The 25,588-nt window shown below is 36.2% G+C and overlaps 1 protein-coding gene across 3 annotated transcripts in view; it reads left to right on the forward strand.

Moving 5' to 3' along the window:
- NBAS (NBAS subunit of NRZ tethering complex) overlaps positions 1 to 25,588 on the forward strand; it is a 167,339-nt gene that overhangs the window by 44,679 nt on the left and 97,072 nt on the right. For all 3 annotated transcript variants that reach the window (XM_042032953.1, XM_042032954.1, XM_042032955.1), the window contains exons 22-34: positions 492 to 575; positions 1,044 to 1,197; positions 2,554 to 2,739; positions 3,704 to 3,877; positions 4,840 to 4,973; positions 5,730 to 5,792; positions 6,424 to 6,546; positions 7,988 to 8,090; positions 10,733 to 10,956; positions 13,130 to 13,242; positions 15,741 to 15,854; positions 23,680 to 23,793; positions 24,681 to 24,838. In XM_042032953.1, the coding sequence (XP_041888887.1) occupies positions 492 to 575; positions 1,044 to 1,197; positions 2,554 to 2,739; positions 3,704 to 3,877; positions 4,840 to 4,973; positions 5,730 to 5,792; positions 6,424 to 6,546; positions 7,988 to 8,090; positions 10,733 to 10,956; positions 13,130 to 13,242; positions 15,741 to 15,854; positions 23,680 to 23,793; positions 24,681 to 24,838 (1,744 nt within the window). The remainder of the gene's footprint in view (positions 1 to 491; positions 576 to 1,043; positions 1,198 to 2,553; positions 2,740 to 3,703; positions 3,878 to 4,839; positions 4,974 to 5,729; positions 5,793 to 6,423; positions 6,547 to 7,987; positions 8,091 to 10,732; positions 10,957 to 13,129; positions 13,243 to 15,740; positions 15,855 to 23,679; positions 23,794 to 24,680; positions 24,839 to 25,588) is intronic.

The raw sequence follows: 25,588 nt of genomic DNA on the forward strand, positions 1-25,588 counted from the left end.
AAGATCAGCACAGCAGGGCAGGTGTTGTTTCAGTATGAGGATTTGTGCTAAGATTTGAACAGTTTGTTTTGTCTTCTTTTTTCAAGCTGTGAAGATCATAGGTTTTTACTCATTTCAGTCTTCTGTGACAGCATATGAAGTCAGAATACTTAGTGTGAAATGGTAAAAATTCTGAAAGCATGTAGTGGGTTTTTTCCTTTTTTTAAAGCATGGTCAGTAAGAAAAGAAATTTATTAATCTTTTTTATTGGATCTTTAATAGTATAGGTAGAATATGTATTATATTTGTATGGATAACATACAGGCAAAACCACACTTGTAAAGCTGCACTAAGAACTAATAAATCTTAAATAATTGATACTGTAATTGACTGACATGCTTATCATGAATTCACAGAAATATTTTTGTATGCTTTGTATTCCATTAATTGAATGCCATAACAAATTAAAAAGACATAAAATTACATCAGGCTTCTCTTTTCTGTCATACCAGCTACAAGAAGGGGACATTGAAAATTCTTCCTTGGAATGAGCAAAAACATCGTGAAGAAGACTGGTGTGAAAAACCAGAATGCAGGTAAGTATATATAAAAGCAAAAATAAAAAGAATTTATTTACTAATTCTTGAAATGTGGGAATTGACCCAGTAAGACTCCCTTACTATTTTTGTGTGCACTAACTTGTGTTTTCAGCTTTCTCAGTGAGACTGACTGAACAAATGGAAAACAGAGGTTGTGCAAACCCAGATCTTCAAGTAGAGAGCATTTTCTTTCATGATCTATCACATGTTTGAAAGCTCTTACTAGTTCAGTAGAGAGAATTATTTCTTTCATGATCTATCTCCTGTTCAAAATCTCTTAGTAGTTCCTTTGCTGACAAAAACTAGCGCTCACTGTGATTGGCATTTGAGTCTCATCAATTTACTGTGTAATGATAGGTTGATTGTATCATTTTTTCCAGACGTTTTAGGAAAAAGATTGATGTTAAAAAAAAAAGTAGGTGAGCAAATATATATTTAAACGTACACTTTTTTTTTTTTTTAAAGGATGGTTATTGAACCAACTTTGCAAGATGAAGGCCAGTTTCTGTACGAAATGCAACCTGAGTTACTGAAGTACAGGACTACTGACCTTTCAGTAGATCTCGTCACTGATTGGTATTTGAGCAGAGCACAGGAAATTGAAGAGTATGCAATGCAGGTAAGAATAGCAGGAAGGAAATGATGATGGCTGAGCAGCCTTCTTCAACAGAATCCTTAACAGTCTTAATGCATATTAATAGACACTTCTCCCTCACACTGTGTCTCAATTTCATTATGGCTTTTGAAGTACTTGTTTTTTTTTTCATTTGCAGTGTACTTACGCTTGCTCTGAAGTTTACTCAGCCAAATAATTAATCCACAGAAATGAATAGGAAGCCAGTAGATTCTGTTTCATTTGTTTTACCATAGCAGACAGTAGCTCTTCTGTAATCCATGAGAAGTGTTTACCATTGCATCTTATGTTTGTAACTAAGGGAGGGAAAGTTGTGCACAGCATTTTGGGAAACATGCTTTATTCTGTCACATGCTGCTGTGTCATGTACATTGATAAGTGTTGGTCATGTGTCACTGTCATGTCAATACATGATACTGTCATGATTTCTTCGTGGCAGATTTACTGTGTGTCTGTGGGACTACATGCAGCTTATTTTTGCTTGATTTTCTTCATATGTTAAAAGTGTTTGAAGCTCTGTGAGGTAAAGATAAGCATTGCACATAAAAACAGAGCTCATCACTCGTGTGCTCCAGTATTCTGTTGCTTCTCAGGCAAATTTAGGTGCATGAAAAGGAGGATGACTGGAAGTATCACTACCGTAGGTTAGTTCGGATGGGTGAGTTCTTCTACCAGCTTGCAGTCCTTCAGGGCTCTTTTTAATCATAGTTGACTGTGATCTTAACAACCTGTCAGTAGGTATAGAAATAAAAGCAACTTCCAAGGATCAGTTAAAGTATATAATGTATAAATTAGCATTCTGCTCTCCAAGACTTATGTCTGCCTTGCTGAATATTTACAGCCAGTATTGTGTTCTTTGAAATTGAAACAGAACCTTTCATATAAAGGTAGTTTCAGTCACTAGGGAAGAAGCCTGTTATTGTTTTTTGTGACATAAAATGCAACAATTAAAATTACTAAATCATGTTCAGCTAGAAAAGTCATGTTGCATGTCAGTTACCTGATTGTCTTAGTTTAAAGCAATCCTTCATATTCCGTATACTGAGAGGAGCTGTGTGTGATTTCCAGAGGGAATAATATTCTAATTTACGTGCATCAATAGGATGCATCTTGGTTAAAAGCATATAACGATACCATCCCCTAAGATTAAGCATTTTATGTGGTCTTCATAAAGCTGAGAAGGACAATTCATCTGGGAATATACCGTCCACAAAAGCTTCTAGGAACTTAAAATTGCCTATTAAGCAACAGGGAAATAAAATAGATGCACAGACAGGACATAGATTGAAGTTGGCTTTTGGCAAACAGTTGTACAGCAGTGTTTTTGTAATTATTTTTCAGGTTGACTGTGCTCTGTCCCTTGTTCGTCTTGGCATGGAGAGGAACATTCCTGGTCTGCAGGTGCTTTGTGACAATCTGGTCACTCTTGAGACTGTGGTTTATGAGACTGATGGTGATCGAACTTTGACTTTGAAGGAACTTTTAGAGATGAAAGACATTGACAAGCTGAGACTGTTGATGAAGAATGTAAGTATTTTGAATAAATAATAAGTACACCTCGAAATCCAGTAACTCAGGTTACTCTGGATCCTGTGTATATAAAGGCACTGTCATTTTTCTGATGAACCTCTGTCTTTAATTCAGTAAAAATTCTACATTTTCACTGTTCCTTTTTTGTTGTTGTTGTTGTGGTAGGGTTTATTTCTATGTTTATTTGTTTCTAAAAAAAGCTAAATTGGCTCAGTTTTCTCAAAGACCCACTTTGTCCCTGGCTGAGGACTCAGTGCTACTAAATCTTCTTTTGAAAGCTGTGAACTCCCTTTTTGTTGACCTTTTTTAAGGGATCTTCATTGTAGCTCTTGATGATGCTGCAGATACCACAACAATGAATGTTTTCCATGGATGTTTTCTGGTGTCTTTAAATATTGTCAAGAAACTTTAATATTTGCCTTTGCACTGTATGTGTGTTTTTGTCTCTGTATTGAACTTATCCATGGCATTTCAGGATAGAAAAAGACGTCTTGGAAGGGCTGAAAAATAGCTAGAGATGGAATAGGGTTCTGAAATTCAGTTGAAGAACACATAAGCACCAGAGGAAACTAGGAAAATACTCAGAATTTTTTTTTTTATTTATATAGCCACTCAGCATTTGGTTTTCTGTTTTACATTCTTGCTGAATTACTGAAAGTAATGCTACTCGGAGATGCTTGCATGGTCTTTCACTCATTCTGAAACTGCAGGAGGAAGGGAGGCTTTCCTCACCAATGGGCTTTACTGCTGTTCTGCTCAGTTTCCTCAAGCCATTGGGTAGCAGAAAGATTGTTTCAGGGCTTCATGATGTAGTGATCTGTTTGTGATAGCTGAAGATAACTGTTTCAGTTATATTGATCAAAAAAGGTTCTATTTGGTTTTTTGCTTTTCCTGCTTATTTTGGACAATGAAGCTGAACTAGTTCTTATATTTCCTCTCTGTAACTCTTTGTGCTTTCCAGTCCTCAGATGAAAAATATGTGAAGAATGTTTACCAGTGGATGATCCCTTTTCTCCACCGCTGTGAAAATCAGTCCCCTGGTCTTGCAAATACCCTTTTTAAAGAATATTTAGTAACACTGGCAAAGGAAGACTTGACTCTACCTCTGAAGATATTTCAGAATTCAAAACCTGCTGTAAGTAAAGAGCCCTGTTGATTCTACTGGTTTCTTTGGAAATTCTTGTCCTGAAGAGGTTAATTCAGAAATAGAGTTAGTTTTTCTAAATCAGACCATCTTTCTGATCTTTCCCTTTTTCTTAGACCCAGAATTTGTTATGTTTTAGAAAACAACAATTAAAAAGTTTTGTAGCATAAATCATAATGCAGCTAAACTGTCCTTGATGAGATTGTCAAATTAATGTAATAATGATTCTAGCTTAGTAGAATAAAAATTACGGATTCTTCTTTGAAGTGATTTTCGGGTGACCTGTTTAAAGTAAATTCCTGGCATATTTGCTTTATAAAAAGTGGATATGAAAGAGTTTAATGATCTCACTAATATTTTTTTCCCTGAGGAATTTTACTAGGAGTAGATGTCAAGTTACTCCCCCCCTCTCCCGCCTTACTCAGCAAATGTAAAGAATAAAGTGGGGGCCATTAGGATTGAGGTGAGAGTTCACTGAGTAAGGGTTGAAGTTGCTTTCCATGTTGAGTGTTTTACGCTGCTTCTATGGCTTAAATAATTATTCCAGAGCACACAGGCACATTTCTGCATGCTATTGAATGTTCTGAGTGTATGGACAGAAATCAACCAGTGAAGCACAACCACAGCTCTTCAATGTATGTTGGTACTGTTGTACATATTAAATAAATCTGACAAATGTTTGCAGCAGTTGCCTTCCTCTGCACCCTCTCCACTTCTCAAATTCAAAAAGGGTATAGTGGCATACCACTGTTCTTTCAAGTGTCTGCACTGCAGAAAACTAGCCAAGATAAGATTCAGGTTATGACTTCACCACGTTGTTATCAAGAAACATTCTAATTGCACCTGAAGAAAATTTATTTTCTTGGAGTACCTATCTTTTTATGTTGAAAAGAAAATTTACTGTTGAATTAGAAACAGGGAATAAAAACCAGTGTTCTTTCTTTTCTTGTTAGTGTCAGCAACAAATTATCCCTGATCAGGACCAGCTTATGATCACGGCGTTGGAGTGTATTTATAGCTGTGAGCGAGATGACCAGCTCTCTCTTTGTTATGATATTTTGGAATGCCTTCCACAAAGAGGATATGGGTAAACATTTTATTTGTAAATTATTTGGTTATTTACAAATATTTTAGAAATATTAAATATAGCTGTGAATTAAAGCTTTAAAAAGGGTTGTTAAGTCACTAAAGGGCAGACCAAGTTACTGGAATACTCTGTTCACCTCTGAGCTGCCATGATTGTAATGTATCTATATACTTCTGCTGTATATACATCAGAAGTACATACTCTACCAGTTAATGCAGCAGAACATGAGTTAAAGTAGCAGCCTAGACCAAGGCTTCTGTATTGTTTCTTAGACTTTCATAGTCTGATGAATTGAGACCAAGTGTTAGTGCTGTCTTACTGGTTTTCTTGCAATAGTGGCGTCTTGCAGTTAACTTAAAAGCAGCAATATGTCCCTGTGAGAGAGGGAAGATGGAAAACCTATTGAAGGACAAGTAATGCTCAAGAAAGTGAAAGCATGAAGAGGTGATAGATACTCTGTGATCTGTGAGGTGTAAACTATTTTTCCAGTATTTTTTACATGAAGGAAGGAGAGAGCCTGAGAAAAGTCTAAGGAAGAAGGAAAGCCTCTGCTCTTAAAAAATTGAGGGACCCTCTAAATTTTAACTGTCTTTACAGCAAGAAGCCCAATAGTTTTAATATTTACAAGTAAACATTTATTTTAATCAAGGAATGTTTCAAACTACTTATCTTCATGTGTATATAATGTGAGTTACAAGAGGAAATTATAAGAAATATGTGTTTATGTATATATTTAATTGTGTGATATCATTGCAGGCCTGAAACAGATAAAACTAACACTCTTCATGATGAAGTAGATGAACTGGAACAAATTCTTAGGTATTGCATTTTGCTGAAATAAATATTCTTAGAGAAATCACTAAGCATAGCCAAGAACATTTTTATAAGAAACCAGCAAGAATATATTTTTTTTAATGCTGTCAACAAGATTATCTGTATGTTTTTTGTATTCAGAACATAGAAATTTTGAATGGTTTTATCTATTTGAATAGTATAGAACTGTAGAGATACTGTTCTTGGAATAAAAGTTTGGGGGGGTTGTGTTTTGTTTTTTTTGTTTTGTTTGGGTTTTTTTGTGTGTGGGGTTTTGTTGGGGAATTTTTTTATTTGTTTGGTTGGGGATTTTTTGTTTTGTTTGTTTTTATTTTCAGTGGGCTTTTTTTTGGCAGGGGGAAGGAGGGTTAACCTGAGGAGTTTGTTTTGATCTTGATACTCTCTAATGCTTTGAGTGATCAAAGGCTAAAACTGTGGTGCTATGTGTTTACCTTATGGTATTATTTAATATATATATATAGTTTTTAAAATGTAGGTAATGTTACTCTGGTTAAGCTATACTATTAGAGATTTTATGGAGACTGTTTGCATTTGCAGTACATTGTTTGAGAGTCCTGCTGCTGCAGCAGTAGTTGTACAGTTGTGCAGGATTCAAGAGCGCTGACTCTGTTTGCAGTGTGTCGGAGCTGTTGGAGAAGCATGGCCTGCAGAAGCCGGTCTCCTTCGTGAGAGACACGAAGGACAGTGCAGAGGAGGCGCGGAAGCTGATGATCCGGCTGACAAGGCACACAGGTCGCAAGTTAGTATTCCACGAGGCACCGGGATAAGAGGGGAAGCGCGGTGAGGTAACAGAGCATGCCTGCCTGCTTTGTGGCAGCAGGGAGCTGGGGTGTTCACCCTGAAGACAGTGTACATATAGAGATTGGTTAAACATGTGATTAACATGATTAGTTTTTGGCTGCATTCTCCACAGTCAAAAATCTCTGCTTTAGTATGTTTGTGTTCAAGTAAACAAGCTTAAAAGGCATACTGGCTGCAAAATATTGCAGGATGATGAATTGTGAAAGATAACATATTGTAAATAAAGTCCTTTAAGACCTATTTAATTTTATTGAGAGTGTAGGATTTGTAAAATAATGCTTTGGTTTTTTTGGTGTGTTTTCTTGGAACCCTTGTAATATGGTAACTTACTGATTTTAGGTATTGATTCTACCACTTATATTCCCAGTATTATTTCTCAGTTTTTCTAGTTAAGAACTACTTCATTTAACTCATCTTTCAACTGTACATGAATTATTAAATGGCTCTTGGCATAAGCAGATAAAAATTTTGAATCCTGGGAAAACCAGCCACAACTGCGGGTGACTTTCTTTCTTATTTACAGCAAATATGCACAGCAGTTTATCCATTATGGTAGAGTGGTATTTAGATTTTTAGTAGTCTGAAAGCTCTTTAAGACTTCTGGAAACCTCTCTTTAGAAAGATCAAGACAATGCCTCTGTAGGAAAAATGTTGGTTTTTCCACTTCTGTTTTGCCAAAATAAAAGCTAATGCCACATGAGAAAATCACTATTAGCTGGAACTAGCTCATGTAATTTAAAAAGGTCTTTTTCTAATCTGAAAGGCTCAAGATAATGTCAAAAAACCTTCATAGTGTTTTTACTAGTAAAAGTTTTGATAGGGCACAAGAAGTTGAGGCTTTGTGCATAAACAGAGATCCATGGATTCAGAGGGTCAAGAATCTGAATACCACTCAATTTTAAGAAACAAAGTTGGAACTCTATTCTCCTGTGATTGCATGCAGTTGATTAGTCCTTTGAGATTGCCTACAGTGAACAGCACTTTAATGATCCTCAGTTGCTGTTGGAGACTTGGTTTTGCCCTGCAGTTCCTGGATCAGCAGGACGATAGCACTTCAAACTTTCTGATGTGTTATGGAAAATTATCAAAACCTAGCTGGGGACTCTTGAGAAAGATTGCTTAAATCCCTGCCTTATCCCACAGAAAACAGAAAAAGCACTTTGGGCACTGCATTGTTGTCAAACCATTTTATCCCACGGATGCTGTTTTAATATTAATTAATATTAAAAGCCATCTGTCTTTGAATCACTCCTGGTTAAAAGTCTAATTAAATACTGAAATAGCATTTGAGAAAACTCGTATTTTTGGTGATGGAAATCTACTGCTTTTCTTTAAATTTGTTGGGGAAGAGAATATTTAATTTTAAAAAATATTTGTAGGCAACCGTCAGTTGGTGAGACACAGTGGAAGCAATTACTCCAGGATATGTTGGACATGCAGCAGAAAGTGTATAGATGCTTACATTCAGATACTTGCTATGAGGTGAGTTTTGTATCTTCTTACTGACTTATGTCCCAAGTAAGCTATAGATTCTTATTTCATATTGTTGCTCACAACTGTAAATACATTTTCCAAGTGTTGTTACTTGGTTGTCTACTGGCTTTTTGCTGTATTTTATTTAAGGAAAAATTCTGGTGTTTATTCATTTTATCTAAAGCCCTTCTAATAAATATCCTGTATATCTTTTATTAAAATTCAGCTTTTTAGAAATTGAGTCAACTTTGTTCTGTAGCCTGTAATTCCATGTACAAATGTGTTTAACAACAAACACTCCGAACTAATGAAAATAAAGCACTGTCTTCACTCAAGCATTTCTTAAACATGGAGTTCTGGCTTGATACTATTATCCAAGATCGTTAATAGGATTATGGACTTTCTGCTGCTTGCAATTGAAGTAAAATTATGTGAGATGAGAAATCTAATTTCAGTGAAGGTAAAAACCCTTGCATGTGCATAAAGCCCAAACCCATGTCATTAGTATTTGCAAAGGACAGCTGTTAGACAGATGTAGAATTTGCTGTGACGTGTTATTTACATTTTCACTTCAATGTACTGCATTTTATTACAGATGCAGTACTGTGTCCACTATAATTAGTGTTTATATCTATATAAAAGCAGGTTTTACTGCAGTTTACAGATTTAATTGCTTATGGCTATCCATCTGATTAGCTCTTAGGAGAAGTTTTAAAAGCAAAGTAGAAAAAAAAAGAAAAAAACCAATGCTATTCAACTTATATGTGAGAAAAATCATTCTTTCCCTGTAGTGCAGCTAGAAAAATTGCAGCATGTTTAATAGTCATGGTTTTGTGGTAGGCTACAACTTGGTGTACTTGAAATTTTTTTTACGTGCATGTTAAAAAATTGTAATACTAGAGCACTCTGTAAATAAGGCATTTACTTTGCTCTGATCTTAATGTAAGTTTTCTATTGACACTATTTTTTTAAACTCTGAACCATATAATTGAAAAAGAAACACAACTAAGGGTTTTGGAAAAAATTATGTAGGAGTACTGAAAATGCTTTGAAATGTGGTGCTGTCATATGCAATTATACTTCAATAACTTCAAAATTGATAAATTGGTGAGGCAGTAAGGATTTGCAATCCCATCTGAGGTTTCAGTATTTTTGAGCATGATGCTTAGTTTGTTCTTCTTTCATGCAAGGTGAATTCTGTCCTCTTGAAGGAGGACTTCTTAAGTTTTGAGAGAGGTAAATGTTCCATGTGGGATCTTTGAGGAAGAAGGGTCAGCTGTGATACTTTGCATCTCTCGCTGTTCCTTGAGGGTTGGTATGTTGTGAAATGGAAGATGATCCAATTGTGTGATGTTCTTTAAGAAGCACAGAACTGTTTTCCTTTCCAGAGCATGAGGTGGTTTGGAGAGGTTCTTCCTAGAAAAAAAGTATCCTGAAATTAAACTATGATTGGATAGAGTGCTAAATAATCTCATCTATGCCCTCTTTCCCATGAAAGGTTGGACCAGATCATCTTTAGAGGTCTCTCCCAACCTGGGCTCTGTGGATACAAAATGCTGCTAGCAAGGATTTTCTTGCTATTTTCTAAGCCTGTGAGAGACTTTTCTCTCTCACAGAAGAGGTAGCAGAGTTATGTAAACAATGAAACACCTGCAGCCATGAAAAGTCCTGTTTATAGTATAGTAGAAAAATATTTTGACAATGGATGTTTAGGATTTTAGCCAATCACCCTAAGGGGTGGCTGATCCTTTGTCCAATTAGACTATGAAGAAAAAAGTCTATAGAAGAGTTTGTAAAATAATTTAAAAAATCAATCTTGCTGCACAATTCTTGCCTGCTGGATCTTCTCTCCTCCTCCCTATGGCTGCGGGACACGGTGATATGCCCTAGGGCAATTATTTTTTTTTAATAGGGCTCTTCTATGATTCACTGATCCTCTTGAATTTGCTATGAACTTTAAAACATTCAATAAAGGCCATATTGTTGCAGCTGTGATATTTTCTGAAATGATCGAATTTCTGTTTCTTTTCATTAGGACAATAATGACTATGCTTAAGAAAAAAGCAAATTATTTTTGTAAGGAATTGAGATTATTTTGAGTGTCTTAAAGTGGGTAAAACTTTTACCTGTAAATAAGCTAGGTGTTTTCTGGCAGAATACAGCATTATATTAGTTTGCATTCTTTGAAGATAGTCTTGGTTGAAATTTAAGGAACATTTTACGTGCTCAGTCCTATATATTTTTAGTTTCTTTAGGAATACAAAATTTCTTCTCATATGTTGTTAGTTTTAAGGTCTTAATAGTGAACTGCCTTTTCAGATTCTTATATTGTAGTACACCTCAGAATGTAGGTATATTTTTGGTGTCTTAAGTCATACTGTAAAAAGACAGTTAATATGCTTTTTTTTTTTTTTTTTAACTTCCAGTAAATAGAAAGTAGCTACTAGTTAATTTTAGCTTTACTTAAGTGAATTGTAGAAATACTTCCCTTGACAGAAGTCAGATTTTCTGCTTGGACTGAATATATATATATATTCTTTTGACTTCAAAGTTCCTTGCATTCAAAGGGGTTTATGCCATAAAATGCAGATAAGCTTAATTGAAACTGCTGCTGCTCCTGCAGGTTATTAAATTACTGTTCTTTCTTTTAGATATTCACCGAAAGTCTTTTATGCTCAAGCAGTATAGACAATATCCACCTGGCTGGGCAAATGATGCATTGCCGTGTTTGGTCAGTGGATCTGCCGAGTTCATCAAAAGGGAAGCTGCAGTACCGAGTCAGCTATGCCAGAAGTATTGAACTAGTTTTGGCTGCTGGTAGAGAATATTTCAATTCTTCAACGAGTTTGACTGATAGCTGTATGGAGTTGGCCAGGTACATTTGCCACTATCATATACATAAATACAACTGATTTAATGTTGTCATAGCATTAGGGTTTATTTGATATTATATTCCCCCCCCCTCCCCTCCCCCAGTTGTCTATTGAGAATATTTTTCATAAGCAGGCTCTGGAAGTACAGAGTAATGTTGCTTTTAATGCAGGGAGTTTAAAGACCCTTTTAATGAATAAGGGTCCTGTGACCAGCTTTTCTCTTAGGGTTTTATGGTGATATTTCAAAATACGTGGTTTATAGCTCAAATACTTGGTATGAATGTGTGACTCTGTGTTTATTCTGTTCAGTAACATGTTTTGGTCCTTCTCTGACTTACTTCAATCAGTTGTTTCATGGTAACTTACCTTGTTTCCATGAGTGATTATCAGTGTATAGGTCTCCTAGTAGCCTTCATGTATGTGTTGGTTTAGGTAGAATATATTTGTCTTCTCTTTAGCTCTTTTATTCCACTCCTATTTTAATCTTCACCCTGAAATATTTGTCAATATGCCTGAAAAATATGATGGGTTCATATGGGATGTTCAGCTAACATACAGTTTTGGTTTTGATTTAAAATGTGTTTTCTTAATTAACGTGTGGAGATAAAAGTCATATGATAAACTGGAGAAATCAAATACTTCCTGATTTAATGTGTATGGTGAATTAAACCATTTAAAATCATTGAGATGAGATGCCATCTGGACAAGCTCAAGAATTGAAGCTCATGAGACTCATGAAGTTCAACAAGACCAAGTGCTGGTGCTGCACCCCGGTATCAGTCCAGGCTGGAGGATGAACAGATCCAGAGCAGCCCTGCTGAGAAGGACTTGGGGATGCTGGTGGAGGAGACGGCTGGACATGACCTGGACATGTTCTCTTGCAGCCCAGAAATTAAATGTGTCCTGGGCTGCCCCCAAAGCAGCAAGGGGAGCAGGGGAGGAAGGGGAGGGGGTGAGACACCACCTGCAGTGCTGCATCCAGCTCTGGGGTCCCAGCACGGGAAGGACACAGACCTGCTGGAGTGTGTCCAGAGGGATGAAGCACCTTCTTCTTTCCTCTCCTGTGAGGAAAGGCTGAGGGATTTGGGATTGTTCAGCCTGGAAAAGAGAACATTCTGGGATGACCTAAATGTGCCCTTCCAGTACCTGAGGGGAGCCTGCAAGAAAGATGTAGAGGGACTTTTTACAAGGGCATATAGTGGGACAAGGGGTAATGGTTTCAATCTGGAGGATAGTAGGTTTACACTGGATGTTTGGGAAAGAAAAAAAAAATCTTTACTGTGAGGGTAGTGAGGCACCAGAACAGGTTGTCCACAGAAGCTGTGGATGCCCCATCCCTGGAAGTGTTCAAGGCCAGGCTGAATGGAGCTCTTGAGCAACCTGTTGTAGTGGGAGGTGTCCCTGCCCATGGCAGGGGATTTGGAACTAGGCAATGTTTAAGGTCCCTTCCAACCTATGTCTGTTCTATGATTCTATGATTTTGCATGTTGATTTTCTTTGTTCAGCATGTATTAGTAAAACTACATATGAATACACTGTACCAGAATGCAACTTGTATTTTAAAAAATTATCTAAAAGCTTATTACAATAATATACTATTCATATGACTTGAAAAAAAAATATTTAGAGTAATGTGCTCTTAATAGTTGCATTTATTAATTCGTCTTCAGAGGAATTTAGTGGGGGTTTTTTTATTGTTGTTTTGTTGTAGTTGTTGGTTGGTTGGTTGGTTTTTTTTTTAATTCAGCTTCGGTTTATTTGCTGTACCTAGCTGAGGAAACTGAATTTGTGACAATGACTCTTAATGTTTCACTTCCTGTCAACTTTTTGCACTGTTTTGCTTTTATCTTCTAGAATATGGCATTATCAAAATGCAATAGTGGTAGGAGAAATATTTCCCAAAATAATTACGTATTTAAGTACTTACACTATTAAAGTAGTTACATCTATTAAATTCATTGCCGATCTAAATTCAGGAGGGTTTAGGTGATGTACTTATCACAACCAGTTGAAGGCAATCCAAAACCAGAAATTTGTTTAGAGTATTTTGATGTTTCACAAGTACAGTAAATTACTGCTTGGTTGTTTTGTTTTATTTGCTGGTGAACTTTTCCCACAAGTTTAACTTTGAATGTATTCATCAAACTTTAGGAAAATGTGTTTCATTCTTATTAGGTGCTGTCTACAACTTATTGAAGACAGTCCGAGTGCTGTTCAGGAGGAGTTGGACCTCATTCGTGCTCTGGGTTACCTGGAAGAATTTGGTGTGAAAATATTACCGCTACAAGGTACTGCATAATTTTATTCTTTATATGATTACTTGAATCACAGGCATAAATATGCATGAGAAATAGCTACTATTACATAAGTGTGACATGATTAAACTTAAAGAGTTCACTTCCTGCCTCCAAGCACTTTACAGGCACATACAAAAGTAATTTTTGTAATGAAATTTTTTAGAATATGTGAGGTAAGAAGGATATTTGCATATGGCGTCTGTGTTTTGGGACTTACTTTCAGCAGGACTTTAAAATAGAATACCGAGTATATGAAACTTGAACAGAAATAATTTAAGCTCATATTTTGTTTGCCAAATAATCTGCACTTGCCTGTGTGCTTTAAAATAACAGGTGGGAGAGAGGTACTTCATGCAGAGGCAGTTTTCGTGTCTCCAGTGGGCTGTTTAATTTTGAGGTATATAAAACCCAATGACAGTGGAAGTGAGCTTTTATTAGGTATTTCTTCTGATGATGTGCTTAAAACTAAATCTTTTGGAGCTCTGACTCCAGTGAAAGTTGTTGGACAAAAGTTGGAAAGAAGTTATGATTATGTACAAAGAAATTGCATGAACAGTAGTGGAACTGGCTGAGATGAGCACTGAGCCATGAGACATGCTGATGATAATGTTTTACTTCTGGCATTGTGCAGAGAAATACTGGGATTTATGGCTAGCACTTCAGTGCTTTCCACTTCATGGAAAATGAAGTAGATATTCTCAGTGGCTGTTGTTACTTTACTTTGGTGTTCTCCTTTTGTTCTCTTTTTTTCCAAGTATTTGTTCAAGTGAGTTGATGCTCCGTGTGTTATATTCAGAAATCTTACAATTTCTGGACTGAGAATGTCTGATTTCCAGATCTTGCAGTACTGGCCTGTTGATTCCTAGAGTAAAATTATTTCTCAGTCAGTTTGTTCAGCCTCTAGAAAAGTGCACATATTTTCTTCAACTTTTTTTGATGTGGACATGGAGGTATCATTTTTAAAAAGTAGTGGCATAATACTGCATTAACAGTATGTGTAATACAACTGATCTAGATTAATTAGAACATGTGAAATAATGCATGTGATTTCATTAATGACCCTGATTTACCCTTGCTTCAGTATCTTTCATGTAAATCAAATTAATAAGATTAAAATGATGTTTCCAATTTTAATGAAAGCCTTTAAATGATCTGTTACTTTGGTAGAGTGTCGTTAAAAATAGCACTAAGGATCAGCTGTTCCCACAGCAATAGTTTTTTAGCAATTTTTTAGCAATTTTTGCAGTTCTGTATTTAGTTTTCTGTAGATCTTCCCCCACTTCTATTTTTAGCAAACTCAGTAGTTTATGAACTACTGTTATGCTATATTTTAATAAAATCTGGTTTGAAGACTCCTTATTAAAATAAAATGTGAAGGAAAGTCCATCATTAAGTGTTTTACCCATGGTATTATATTAGATTACTTTTAGTTATGTATTAAAAATTCCTGCTTAAATAATCAGTGACTGGAAACGTTTTATTGTTGTATACTAATATAGGCCTGTGATAGAATATTAAAAATTAAACTAAAAATATGACCTTTTCCTGCTCTTCCATTCTTATTCATTTTGGTCTAATTTGATTTCCAGAACTAATGATTTTCATTATGCAAATACTACTTTGCTCTTACTGAGAGGCCTGATATCCTGTGTTTTAAGCCCCATATGCTAATGCAGAGTTTATCCCCCATGCAGCCATTCACTCTTATTTAGTGTTAAGTGGAATATCTGCATGCTGTTCCTCTGAGTTCTGAGAACTTGCATGGTATGAAAGCATTACCTTTTAAAACAGCAGCCTGAAGTTAGCCACCCACTAACAAGCTAAATATGGCACTGGAATCAGTTCATGATATTAAATCATGCAATTACAATAATTGTTTAATTCTTGGTAAAATCTTTTTTGAAACACAGTACTAATTATAAGCTGCTCAGGATACAGTTGACAGAACCTGGTGATTTGCAGACTGTCCTTCCACTTCCACAGAAAATTTTTAAGTAAATTAAGAGTTTGCTAATGACAGTTCTTTGAGTCTATGTGATGTATCTTGTCCATGCTAAAATAAAATGTAGCGTGAAATCTTAGTTCGTTACAACATTCTAAACAAAAGTTAGTGTCTGTGTTAGCAGTCTGCAAAACTGATAATTAAAATTGTATAAAGGTATATCGGTTAATTGTATACATTTAAAAACAGTGAATGTGAAAAAATGAAATAAAAGTAAGTTTTCATTCGGGTCAGTTTTCCGCTTTTTGCTCCCTTCATAACTTGACTTGACTTGCTAATGATTGGGGCTGGATATCCTGCAGCGTTATTTTAACTTTCTGTTTGTAGGTATAATTGAGGATCTGCATGCAAGCAGCCTTGAGCTGGTTTTCAGTTTGTATTGGCATTCTTATACTCCCCAGCACTCCTCCTGCCCTGTGTTGTTGAAGCAGGAGCACAGCAGTCAAGTTCATTTGTGCAGTCTCTAAACCAGTTCTGCTTTCAACAGTGCGTTTGTGTTCCGATCGACTCAGTCTCATCAAGGACTGTCTGGCGCAGATGTCAACAAACTATAAACAGTCTGCTAAGCTCCTGGAACTGGCAAACCTGCTGAGGGTTGCAGGTAAGCTGCGTTAATAAGACACTGAGTTGCATTGCAGTGTGCATTTATGTTATGTTTTAGGACATTTGAGTTGATCATTAGAATATGTGTTCAAAGATACCATTAAAAAGTCATCTGGAAGAGGGGAGGAATGAAACATTTCACATGAGTGGAATATTTTCTCTGTAAAATAGCTGAAATGGTCAGCTGCTACATTCTGCTAATACCTGAAATAAAAAAAATGCCTTGTCTAGTCCAGAGCTGGAGTAAAGGCTGTACTAGTTTGAAAACAAACCAGTGGGAGACTCCAAGTCAGAAGCACAGTTTAATAGGAAAATGAAAGATAAAGGCAGAAAACACTGGTTTAAACTGACAGAGCCAGGATACAACCTGACACCCTGTTAGTCGGGGTGGTGATAGCAGTCCAATTAAATGGTGGCTGCAGTCCTCCTGAAGTGATGGATGTGGTTCTGTTGAAGCAGTGATCCTGTAGAAGGGTCTGCTCTTCCTTAGAAAGTCCAGTGGTAGCTGTGTAGCTCCTGTCCTCTGGGAATCCAGTGGAAAGGTGTCTGTGGTGTTCGGAATCTCAGATTATATCCAGGATGGAATGCTTGGTTCCTTCTCCTGGGCGGAGCATCTCACAATGGGATGATGTAATTTTATGAGTCATGCAGTGAGGCTGGATGACCCATTAACAGAAGATCTCCCCCGGAGGGAGTTACCAGGGATGTGTCATGGAAGAGACAAAGAACACTGCCCCACCTGGTTTTAACAGATAGTGATAGAATACATACTTTTGGTTACATCTTACATTATAACCTAAGACAAGGCTTATTTCAGATTGGAGGAGTTGTGGCTGAGAATATCTTGTTTTACAGTTAATTGGTAGTACTGAAATTACCGTGAATGTTATTACCTCTGTCAAATAAGGCAGTCTGATTTAATAATAGTTGCATTTAAGTTAGAGGGGGAAAAGTTGCCTGTTAAGGATGAATTTCAGCTGCTAGGCTTCAGTCTATGCTGCATATATCTCATTTGGGCACTAAAAATAATACATTAAGTTGAGTATTCATTTGAGGAGCCAAACATCTTCAAAGATTGAGTCCTGAGGATATTGGGAGGGGGTGTTACGGTTTTTTTTTATAGTCTACCTAAAGTATCTGCCTTTTGATTTTTTTTATTTTTGAAAAATGCTTAATCAATGCAATGGTAAACACAATACTGCTGTATTTTTATGATGTAGAAATAGAACATAGAAATATAAAATAGGTATTTTTATTTCATGCAGCGTATGAAAATCAGTGCATTCCAGCTTTGTCATTGAAGCATGCCTGGCTAATTCCTTTCTCCCTCTCTATTTGTTAAATAATTTAATTTTTTTTCTTATGTTTTCAGGAAGCTTAGTACTGGCAATTTTTTGCATAGTATTATAAAAAGGGAGGGAGATATTTGAGACAGTTGTGTAAGGTTGAGAACTGAGCTATGGAAATTAGGTTGTTGACCTCTCAAGATCCCAGAGTCCTAAGGAAAGGAGTCACAGGAAATGTCCTGACTCTGGTCAGCACAGTGCTACTACATGAAAGGTGGCAGAGGGGATGGTATGGTACCATGTTGGGTAGCTGGATCCAATCTAAATATTTAATATGTAATCCACAGAAAAATTGGAATGACAGTAGTAACTTCTTTTTCTTTGCCTGTCAAGCTTTTGGGGGAAAAAAAAAAGTCTCCCTTATTGGTTCATAGGACAAGGTTGCTGTACAGCTCTTTCCTCCTCTCTGCTTTGTCCCATCCAGATCAAGTTAAAATCTGTCCATTTTTCTTAGTATTCTGGGTTCTTTGGGCTAATGTTGCTGATTTTTGTTTTATCTTCTTTTTGAATCTAAGTGATTCTCTTTGTGTGAAAGAAGGAAAACCAAGATCCAGAGAGATTCTATAAAGCTTTGTCCAGTAGTGTTATCCTAGTGCCTCAGCTGTAGGATTTATAGTGCCCTGGTATATACCTTTGAAAAGGGATCAAATTTGTGGTCTCACCTCCAGAGACTGAAAGATGGCAGTCCCTGCACAGTAGGTAGAGAACTTTAGGGAATTTGTATAGAGTTCATTGATACAGTAGTGTCTGTATGCTAGTGTTACATCACAGTGACACTTAGGCACCACTGAAAAGAGAGATTTAAGAGGTATTCAAAGCCAGACGATGAAATGGCCTCTCACTTCTTCTTTTCCATGCATTTACCAGGCTAGAGAAAACCAGATGATGAATGTGTGAGCTGGTTAATTTTTAAACAGGTGAATTATTTAAAAACTACTGCTTACTCTACTGGTGACACATTTATCTTGCGAGTGTTGGACTCTGACTTTAATGGTTAGCCTTGGGAGTAATGCGGATGGTTGCTCCTATGGTAAGCATGGAATTTTAGTTGTAAAAGTACATTTCAAGAGTGAATCTTGGTAAGAAATACACGACTTAGACACTTTTCTCTTACGCTAAATCTGCAAATAACATGGTCGCTTTCAAAGGAATCTTTTGGTTATAGAATAACATTTATTTATCTGTAAGGAAAGTATAGCAAGAAACATTTTCAGTAGTGACTTTCTGTGGTGGGGAAATGTGATGGGGTGTTTTTTAAATTTTGTTTTACGTAAGTAGTTTTAAGCTTTTGTGATTAAAACCCATTTCACTGTCACTGAAGGATGGTTAGTTGGATTGCTTATATTGGAAAGCTGTTATCTGTAGAGAATATTCATTTATGAGTAAAATATGGATTCAGTATGAGAATGCCATAGTTGTGAATTTTATCTAAACTTAATTGTTGTAGGAGATGGGCTGTGGAAAATGGATTTATTTAATTTTAAGAAAACTCAGTATTTTTAAAATGTTCTTGTTTGTTTGTTTTTTTGGATTTGAAAGCTGTAAACAGCATAACACTGTTACTGCAGATTTTTTTGTGGCTGACTCTGTAGCCCATTGAAAAGCATCCAGAAGATTACCCAGTAGCATATAAAGGAAACATGATTGTCATCATTGCTTTAAAGCATGCATGTAAAAGCAATATTTTTCCAAATTATTAAAGAAAGTCTGTAGAGCTTTACTCTTTGGTCCTTAATTGTTGGTCTGTGTGCCTCTGATGAGTGGTAGAATAGGTAACCTTATGCTGATTTTTTGAAGAGTCTTAGAATTTGAATAGCTAGGTTATTAATACCTTTGAAAGCAGATTTTAAGTGTAATGCCGGTATAACTTTAGTCATAGTATGTAATGAGGAGTGCTGTATATAATTTGATGGTAGAGATTAAAAAAAATAAGTTGAAACATGACATGTAGAAATGGTATTTCTGTACCTGTCAACTTGTAATTTAAGTTACTGAGTTCCAATTAATTATTAATATTAATTCATATTATTAATACTGTTTTTAATATCATGAAGAGTTATTTTAGGACTTGGTAGCCATATCAAAAGTGTGATAACAAACACTAGTATTATTGCACAAATCAGTTTACAGACAAAAGGGCAGCTTATGCATACAGATTGTAAGATTTTTGAATTAGTGTATTTTATTTTAAACTTAATATTAGAAAAGGAAAGCCTTCTTGCAGTTCTAGTGTGGATAGTCTTTGCAGGTGTAAAACTACTGGGACCAGGGTATTGTGATTTCTAAGAGCTTATGATGAAAGCAGGTGGTCTTAATGAGATATTTTTGGATGGATCTAGATATTGAAAAAGGTGATTGAACTTTATGGACTTGTTTAATGAAGAATTAGATAAAGTGCTGCTGGGATAAAGATTTGATTTTTGTCCTTAATTGGTTTTCACTACTTACACAATTACCCTGATTTATGAGCCACCTTTGCTGTGTAAGAAGTTCTGATTTTGTCCTGTGGAACATACTTACTGGTATTGGTTGTGCATGCTCGAAGTTGTGGTCCCTTCTGTTCCAAATCCACTTTGTAGAGTGTTTTTTTGCACTTTGTCTGCTCAGTGGAGGAATTTGTTTCAGTATTTTCCCCTCTTTGTTTCCCCTGCCACCCCACCCTGTATAATTACTGATGGGGAAAGACCTTCTCGATACATCTGTCCATGTCTATATAAACTTTTTACATTTGTGTGTATATAGAACATGAAGCATATGCTATGTTTTATTATATGTAATATATAGCCAGCCTATAAAATCCTAAGAACATATATATTTTAATTTAAGTTTTGGAAGAATGCATTTTTTGTGGATTCAAGGGTAGATTGCACAGAGTCATTGTTAAAGAGCTTTGTGAGCTGTGTACTCTGAATACAGTTTGCTTAGAGAACAGCACTGAAAGTGAGTAATATTCATTATTCATATTTATCAAAGTTAAAATCTTGCTTAGGTAATGATATATCAGCTAGCTTCTTAATTGCTTTAAATATTTGATTAATTACAGTGGACTCTACTTAAACCTCATGTCACTACCTCTGTAAAGTAAGCACACAAGTGTTACCTTAATTTCACAGATGGGTAAAGTGAGTGAGGGAGAATGTGCTCAGCATGACAGCCAGAAAATCTGCACCTGCTCAGAGAGCTGGAGCTGTTCTGTGTCTCACAATCCTCACTTAATTCATGCTCTGTGTTAAGAAAGGGTGTAAAGAACTCACTTTATGCAATTACTTGAGTAGATGTGTGCAAAAAAAGTAGGGAAAAAAGCTTCTGTATCAGAAATTAGGAGCATCTTCTCTTCTCTTAGTGTACATCAAACAGACCTAGTGAGTGTTGGTCCTTATTTCCTTTTTCAGGCTCTCTGGAAATGTTTCCATTATTCTCTCTTCTCACAACTTTTGTTGTAATTTATTTAATTTTAATATCTATAAGCAAATTCTAGTAGCTTTAAACTTCGCTCACATTTCTTAGTTAAAGCTTAATTTTGAAATCCGTCTTTCGTAACACTGACTTTCTTGCATTTGGAATTAACCATGTAGATGGCTTCTGATCTGCCAGATATCCTAAATGTGGGCGACATGGAATTTCTGAAGTGTATGTACAGTGTTGGTATCATTTGACTTTTAAGTTTCAATTGCATGATTTCATTCAGGATAATGTTATTTCATCCACTCACAAATAGCATGCATCTTATGCAAGGTGTTTCAATAAGCTTTTTTTTTTCTTTATATAATCTAGATTGGATCCAAGCTTTAAAAAAGTATTTGCATATCCTTTTCTTCTCAAGAAAAAAAAAATCAAGTATTTCTGAGCTTTCATATTTTTTCTCTTGTTGTTTTCATTAGAACCTCAGAATCATTTAGGTTCTAAAATCTCTTCAGAGCATTGAGTCCAACCATCAGCCTGGCACTGCCAAGTCCACCACTAAACCGTGTCCCTGAGTGCCATGTCTCCATGTCTTTTTAAATACCTCCACTTCCCTGGGCCTGTGTGTGCATACACTTCCCTTCCTCATCCCCTTCCACTCTCCAGTTTCTAAATTTGATCTGAGTCTGTCCGGTGTTATCATTAAGGCTTGAAACAGAATTACCATGTAATATAATCAGGTCACCATTTTAAGAGTTTTGTCATTCCTGTCTTGGTTTTGAGTCTTGGATATCTGTCAGAATGGCAAGGGAGACAATTCAGAATTCAAAACTTTCCCTTTTATAAGACTTTATTATTGAAATATCATCAAATGATGTGTTACAAAGCTGAAGCAGTGACTTTTTCCGTGTCTGAATAGAAGACAATGACTAAACTGCAGCAGTGAGCATTATCAGTCTCTGCATGGTTAATGAAAGGTGTGTGAAAAAGGGCTTCACACAGGGATTCACTAACATTGGAGCCAGTGGTTGTTCTGTGCCATAACAGTGAGTGCCAAGGTAATGGAAGCATCAATGAGTGGAGATACGATGAGCAGCTATAGCCAAGGACTAGAAGGAAAGTGATCCTTATATTTTATGCTTGTGCTTTTGTAAAACATGCAGAGATGTATTGTACTGTATCAAAAATACTTGGCTGAAGCACTGGTGATGGGGAACTTGACTCCATGCAACTGGTCAAGCACAGTTAAAGAAACCATTCCTTGGTCCAAGTGTTCTTCCTTTCTTTCTTCAGTGCCACTGGTTTTTAAGTGGGAATAAATAGCAGTGATTATTTTGGCTATCTGAAATCTGAGGGGTAATAGTTCGATTGTTTCTCTTGACTTTTCTTTGTGTTTGCCGCTTAGTCAGATCTCTCTGTAAGAAGTCAAGCTGTCAGGGTGAAGTGGGCATCAGGAGATGAGTGGCAAGTACATGTCCTTCGCTCAGAGAAATGACAGTTCACATTTAGCTTGTGAGGATAGAAGCAGCTCTTTGTCATCTGTAATTGCTTTTGCCCAAATGAGAAGTTCCCAGGTTCCAGAGGGCAAAATTTTGCAACGGGAGAGCCTTGAATGTGACTAATTTGCAACATCATGTGCTGGCAGTATATTGAGCAGGAGGCTGAAAGATAAAATGATGGGAAGCCAGCCTGTTCTCCCAGCTGAGTTAGTTGTGATGTGCTGGGATTAGGGGAGGCTTGACTGAGTTTAGTAATTACGGTAACTTCACTTGCCTGAATGTCATTGTAGTGCAACTGCTACAACTTTACTTTTGAGAAAGCTTTAAAAAGAAATTTGCTTTATCTGTGATGATGGATCTGCAAAGTGGAGTTAAAAATAACAGCTATACAATTGAAGAACGTGTACTCTTTAAATGGTTTTTGAAACTGGATGTGTTTAACCTTCTGAAATATTTGCATTTCACAAGTTGTAGTAATAGAGTTTCATAAACCAGTGCCCTTTTCAAATGGCTGTAACAACGCTGACTGCATAAAATTGCTTTTAATAATAGAGGAGAAGCACAACCAAGAAGCTTGCATATAAAAAATCCACTCATTTTCATTCTAAAAATTCTTTCCTAAATTAAAATTTATAGATTATTTTTCCTGTGTATGTTTTGTCACCTTCTCATACAGTGCATGGACATACATAGTATTTTGAGCACAAGACTGGACAAACTAGTGCCAGCAAATTGTTCACTCTAAATTGAATAAAAGCTTTAAAAAAATTACAGATGACTAGTGAAGGTTGACAGGTATAAATGTTATTTGTATTGACTATAACTGGCTTTCAGAAGGAGATGAGCCATCTCATTAGATCTTCATCTGTGAATGCTGATGTATTAAAATTGAGGTCAGGATGTTTTTTTCCAAAGATCTTTGATGAAACTTCAGTCAGAAGGCTTCAATAGTATCTGAACTGTAAGATTCGATTCATAACTAGTGGAAGAGGCACTGTCCAGAAGATCTGGTGACTGAAATGGATGTATGGTGTGGAAAAATTAGTTTCAGTTCTACTCACTCAATTTGTGAGGTTAGGGATTTTTAAATGCTTATGTTTTCTGCGTCTCATGAATTATTTGGAGCCATGAAGTGGCAGTTTAATATGAGTCTTTGTATATTATAAGAAAAAAAAAATACAATTTTTTTCCTTCTATTACAGTACATAGACTTTATTTTTTTCAATGTCAGGATTTTGATTTATATGTCACTTAGCTTAAATATCAGTTTGGTCTATGCTTTGGCCATCACATAAATACAATTTTTAAAACCTTTTTTTTTAACTTTAACAGAACATGCTAATTGTTTTTGTTTGGTTTTTTTTTTTTAGCAAGCTATGGTGCCAATGTTTTTTTAAAATACGAAACTCCTTTTACTGCTTCCTTCAGGAAAAAGCAGAGAATTTTATTTCTGTTTCAGGTTCAAGAGAGGCTTTTCATGTTGTGATATGTAGTTAATTCTTAAGAAATAAAGTAGCAAGCTTAAGGTGACCATTAATTCCAATTAACTTATAAAATGTCTGAATTTTTCTTACAGGAGATGATCAGATGGAGAGAAAAGGTCAAGTTTTAATCCTTTTAGTGGAACAGGCTCTCAGTTTCCAGGACTACAAAGCAGCTAGTATGCATTGCCAGGAGCTCATGGACACAGGTGAAGTGAATAAACAGGGGCTGCATGAGGTGGTGGTGGTGGAAACCTGAGTTCTGACTCTCCTTACTGTGAGATGTGGTACTTCAGATTGGACCATTTCATTAAAATGGCAGTTACGTCTCATTAGTGGAAGTGCACTGACATGGAAGAGAGACACATACAGCAAATACTGCATGGAATAAGTGTGTACTGAACTATTGGTTGTGTAGCCTCAGGGGGCTTTTCTGTATGCCTCTGGCAACCACAATTTCTACTTCTTTCTACGCTGTGTCCCTCTCAAACAGGTAAAACTGTGTGACTGCAGCTAGCAGGAAGGTGCAGGTCTTTTAGAAGTCTACCTTTCTATCACAACTCTTAAGATATTTGTGCTATTTGTATAATTTGTGTATGTGACAGTATGAGTGGAGGTAAATGAAATACATATGTCAAGATACTAAGGAAGATGGGATTTGTTTCTTTGGCTCTTTTTCTCTGCTTTGAGAATGAGGGAGAAAAATGCAAGATAAATTAAGATTTTTTTTAATGTATCAAGTGATACATTTTATACTTTGTATTTTACAGCCACTCCAGTAAGGTATTCAATATCATGCTCTGAAATAAATGATTATTTTCTTATTGTAATATGTAAAAATACGGGATGTAAGCTTATAGATGCCTAATATATTGTTATCTACAATATGATAAGAATTAGTCTTTTATGTATTCAGTCAGTCTAAAGTGGAGCTTTAGACAGTTGTCTCTGTTCTATGGAGCCTTTATGGTTCCTTTTTCAGGGGATGTTAAGTCTTCACAAGAATGCCGCATGCCTTCCTTTATCTCATCTGATAAGAATTAGGCAGCATCTCCTTTCACTTGTCATAGGAAGTGTGTTTTGTGTTCCCTTGAAGATTATTCTAAAAGCTGGGAAGTGTGCAGTCAGCTTGGGCAGTCCGAAGGCTACCAGGATCTGGGGATGCGCCGGGAGCTCGTGGCCTTTGCTCTGATACACTGTCCCCCCAGTGCCATACAGGCACTGCTGGCAGTGAGCCGCTCATTGCAAATCCAGGTACCTCTTTCTGGCGCTTCTTTCATCAAAGTTCCGTGCTTACCAAAGTAAAGGGGACTTGTGCTCATTTTTAAGTTTCTTCCCTTAAGTTCTACCCCTTCAAATATATTTATATTTGTTCTGCTCTACTTCTCTACTTTCATTGTCATATTTCAGCAGATGAAGTCTCTTTCTAAGCAGTTTTGTGTGATGAGTTGGTTTCTCAAGTAGAAGTGCAGTTGTGTTTTCTATCTTTAGTGCTTTTAATTTCTTTATTGACTGCCTGATTTAAACATTTTATTTGCAAATGCAGTTGATGAAATTTTAAAATATTTTCTAGGTATTTATACTTTGTAATGCCATTTCATTAAATGCCCACATAAATGTCTATTAAACATTTATTCTGTGGTTTTTGTGATCTTTACCCAATATGCAAGGAAATTATTCTCTCACTGATTTCAATGCTGTCATGGTTTTAACAATTACAACAGGTTTTATGTCTGAGCCATCTTTATTAACTCTGCAATGACTGACTTCACAGAATCACGTTTTAGCTGTTGAGCTGATCGCAGTATATGTGTGAGAACATAACTGTGGCATTTAAATACAACTTATGTCAAGGTGACATAGCAAAAGTTGTATTTGAAACTGAAGGGCAGTAATTTAGGTTGTCAAAATGTTAAATTTCTGTTCACTGTAATTGTGGCTTGGCCTACATACTATGACTTGAGTTCATAATTGTCTTAGTTGTCTAAGAGTTCACGATGTTCT

Source organism: Corvus kubaryi, unplaced genomic scaffold (genome assembly GCF_017639235.1).
Source record: "Corvus kubaryi isolate FWS band 111438036 unplaced genomic scaffold, C.kubaryi_AGA036_p1.0 37354, whole genome shotgun sequence".
NCBI classification, from domain to species: domain Eukaryota; kingdom Metazoa; phylum Chordata; class Aves; order Passeriformes; family Corvidae; genus Corvus; species Corvus kubaryi.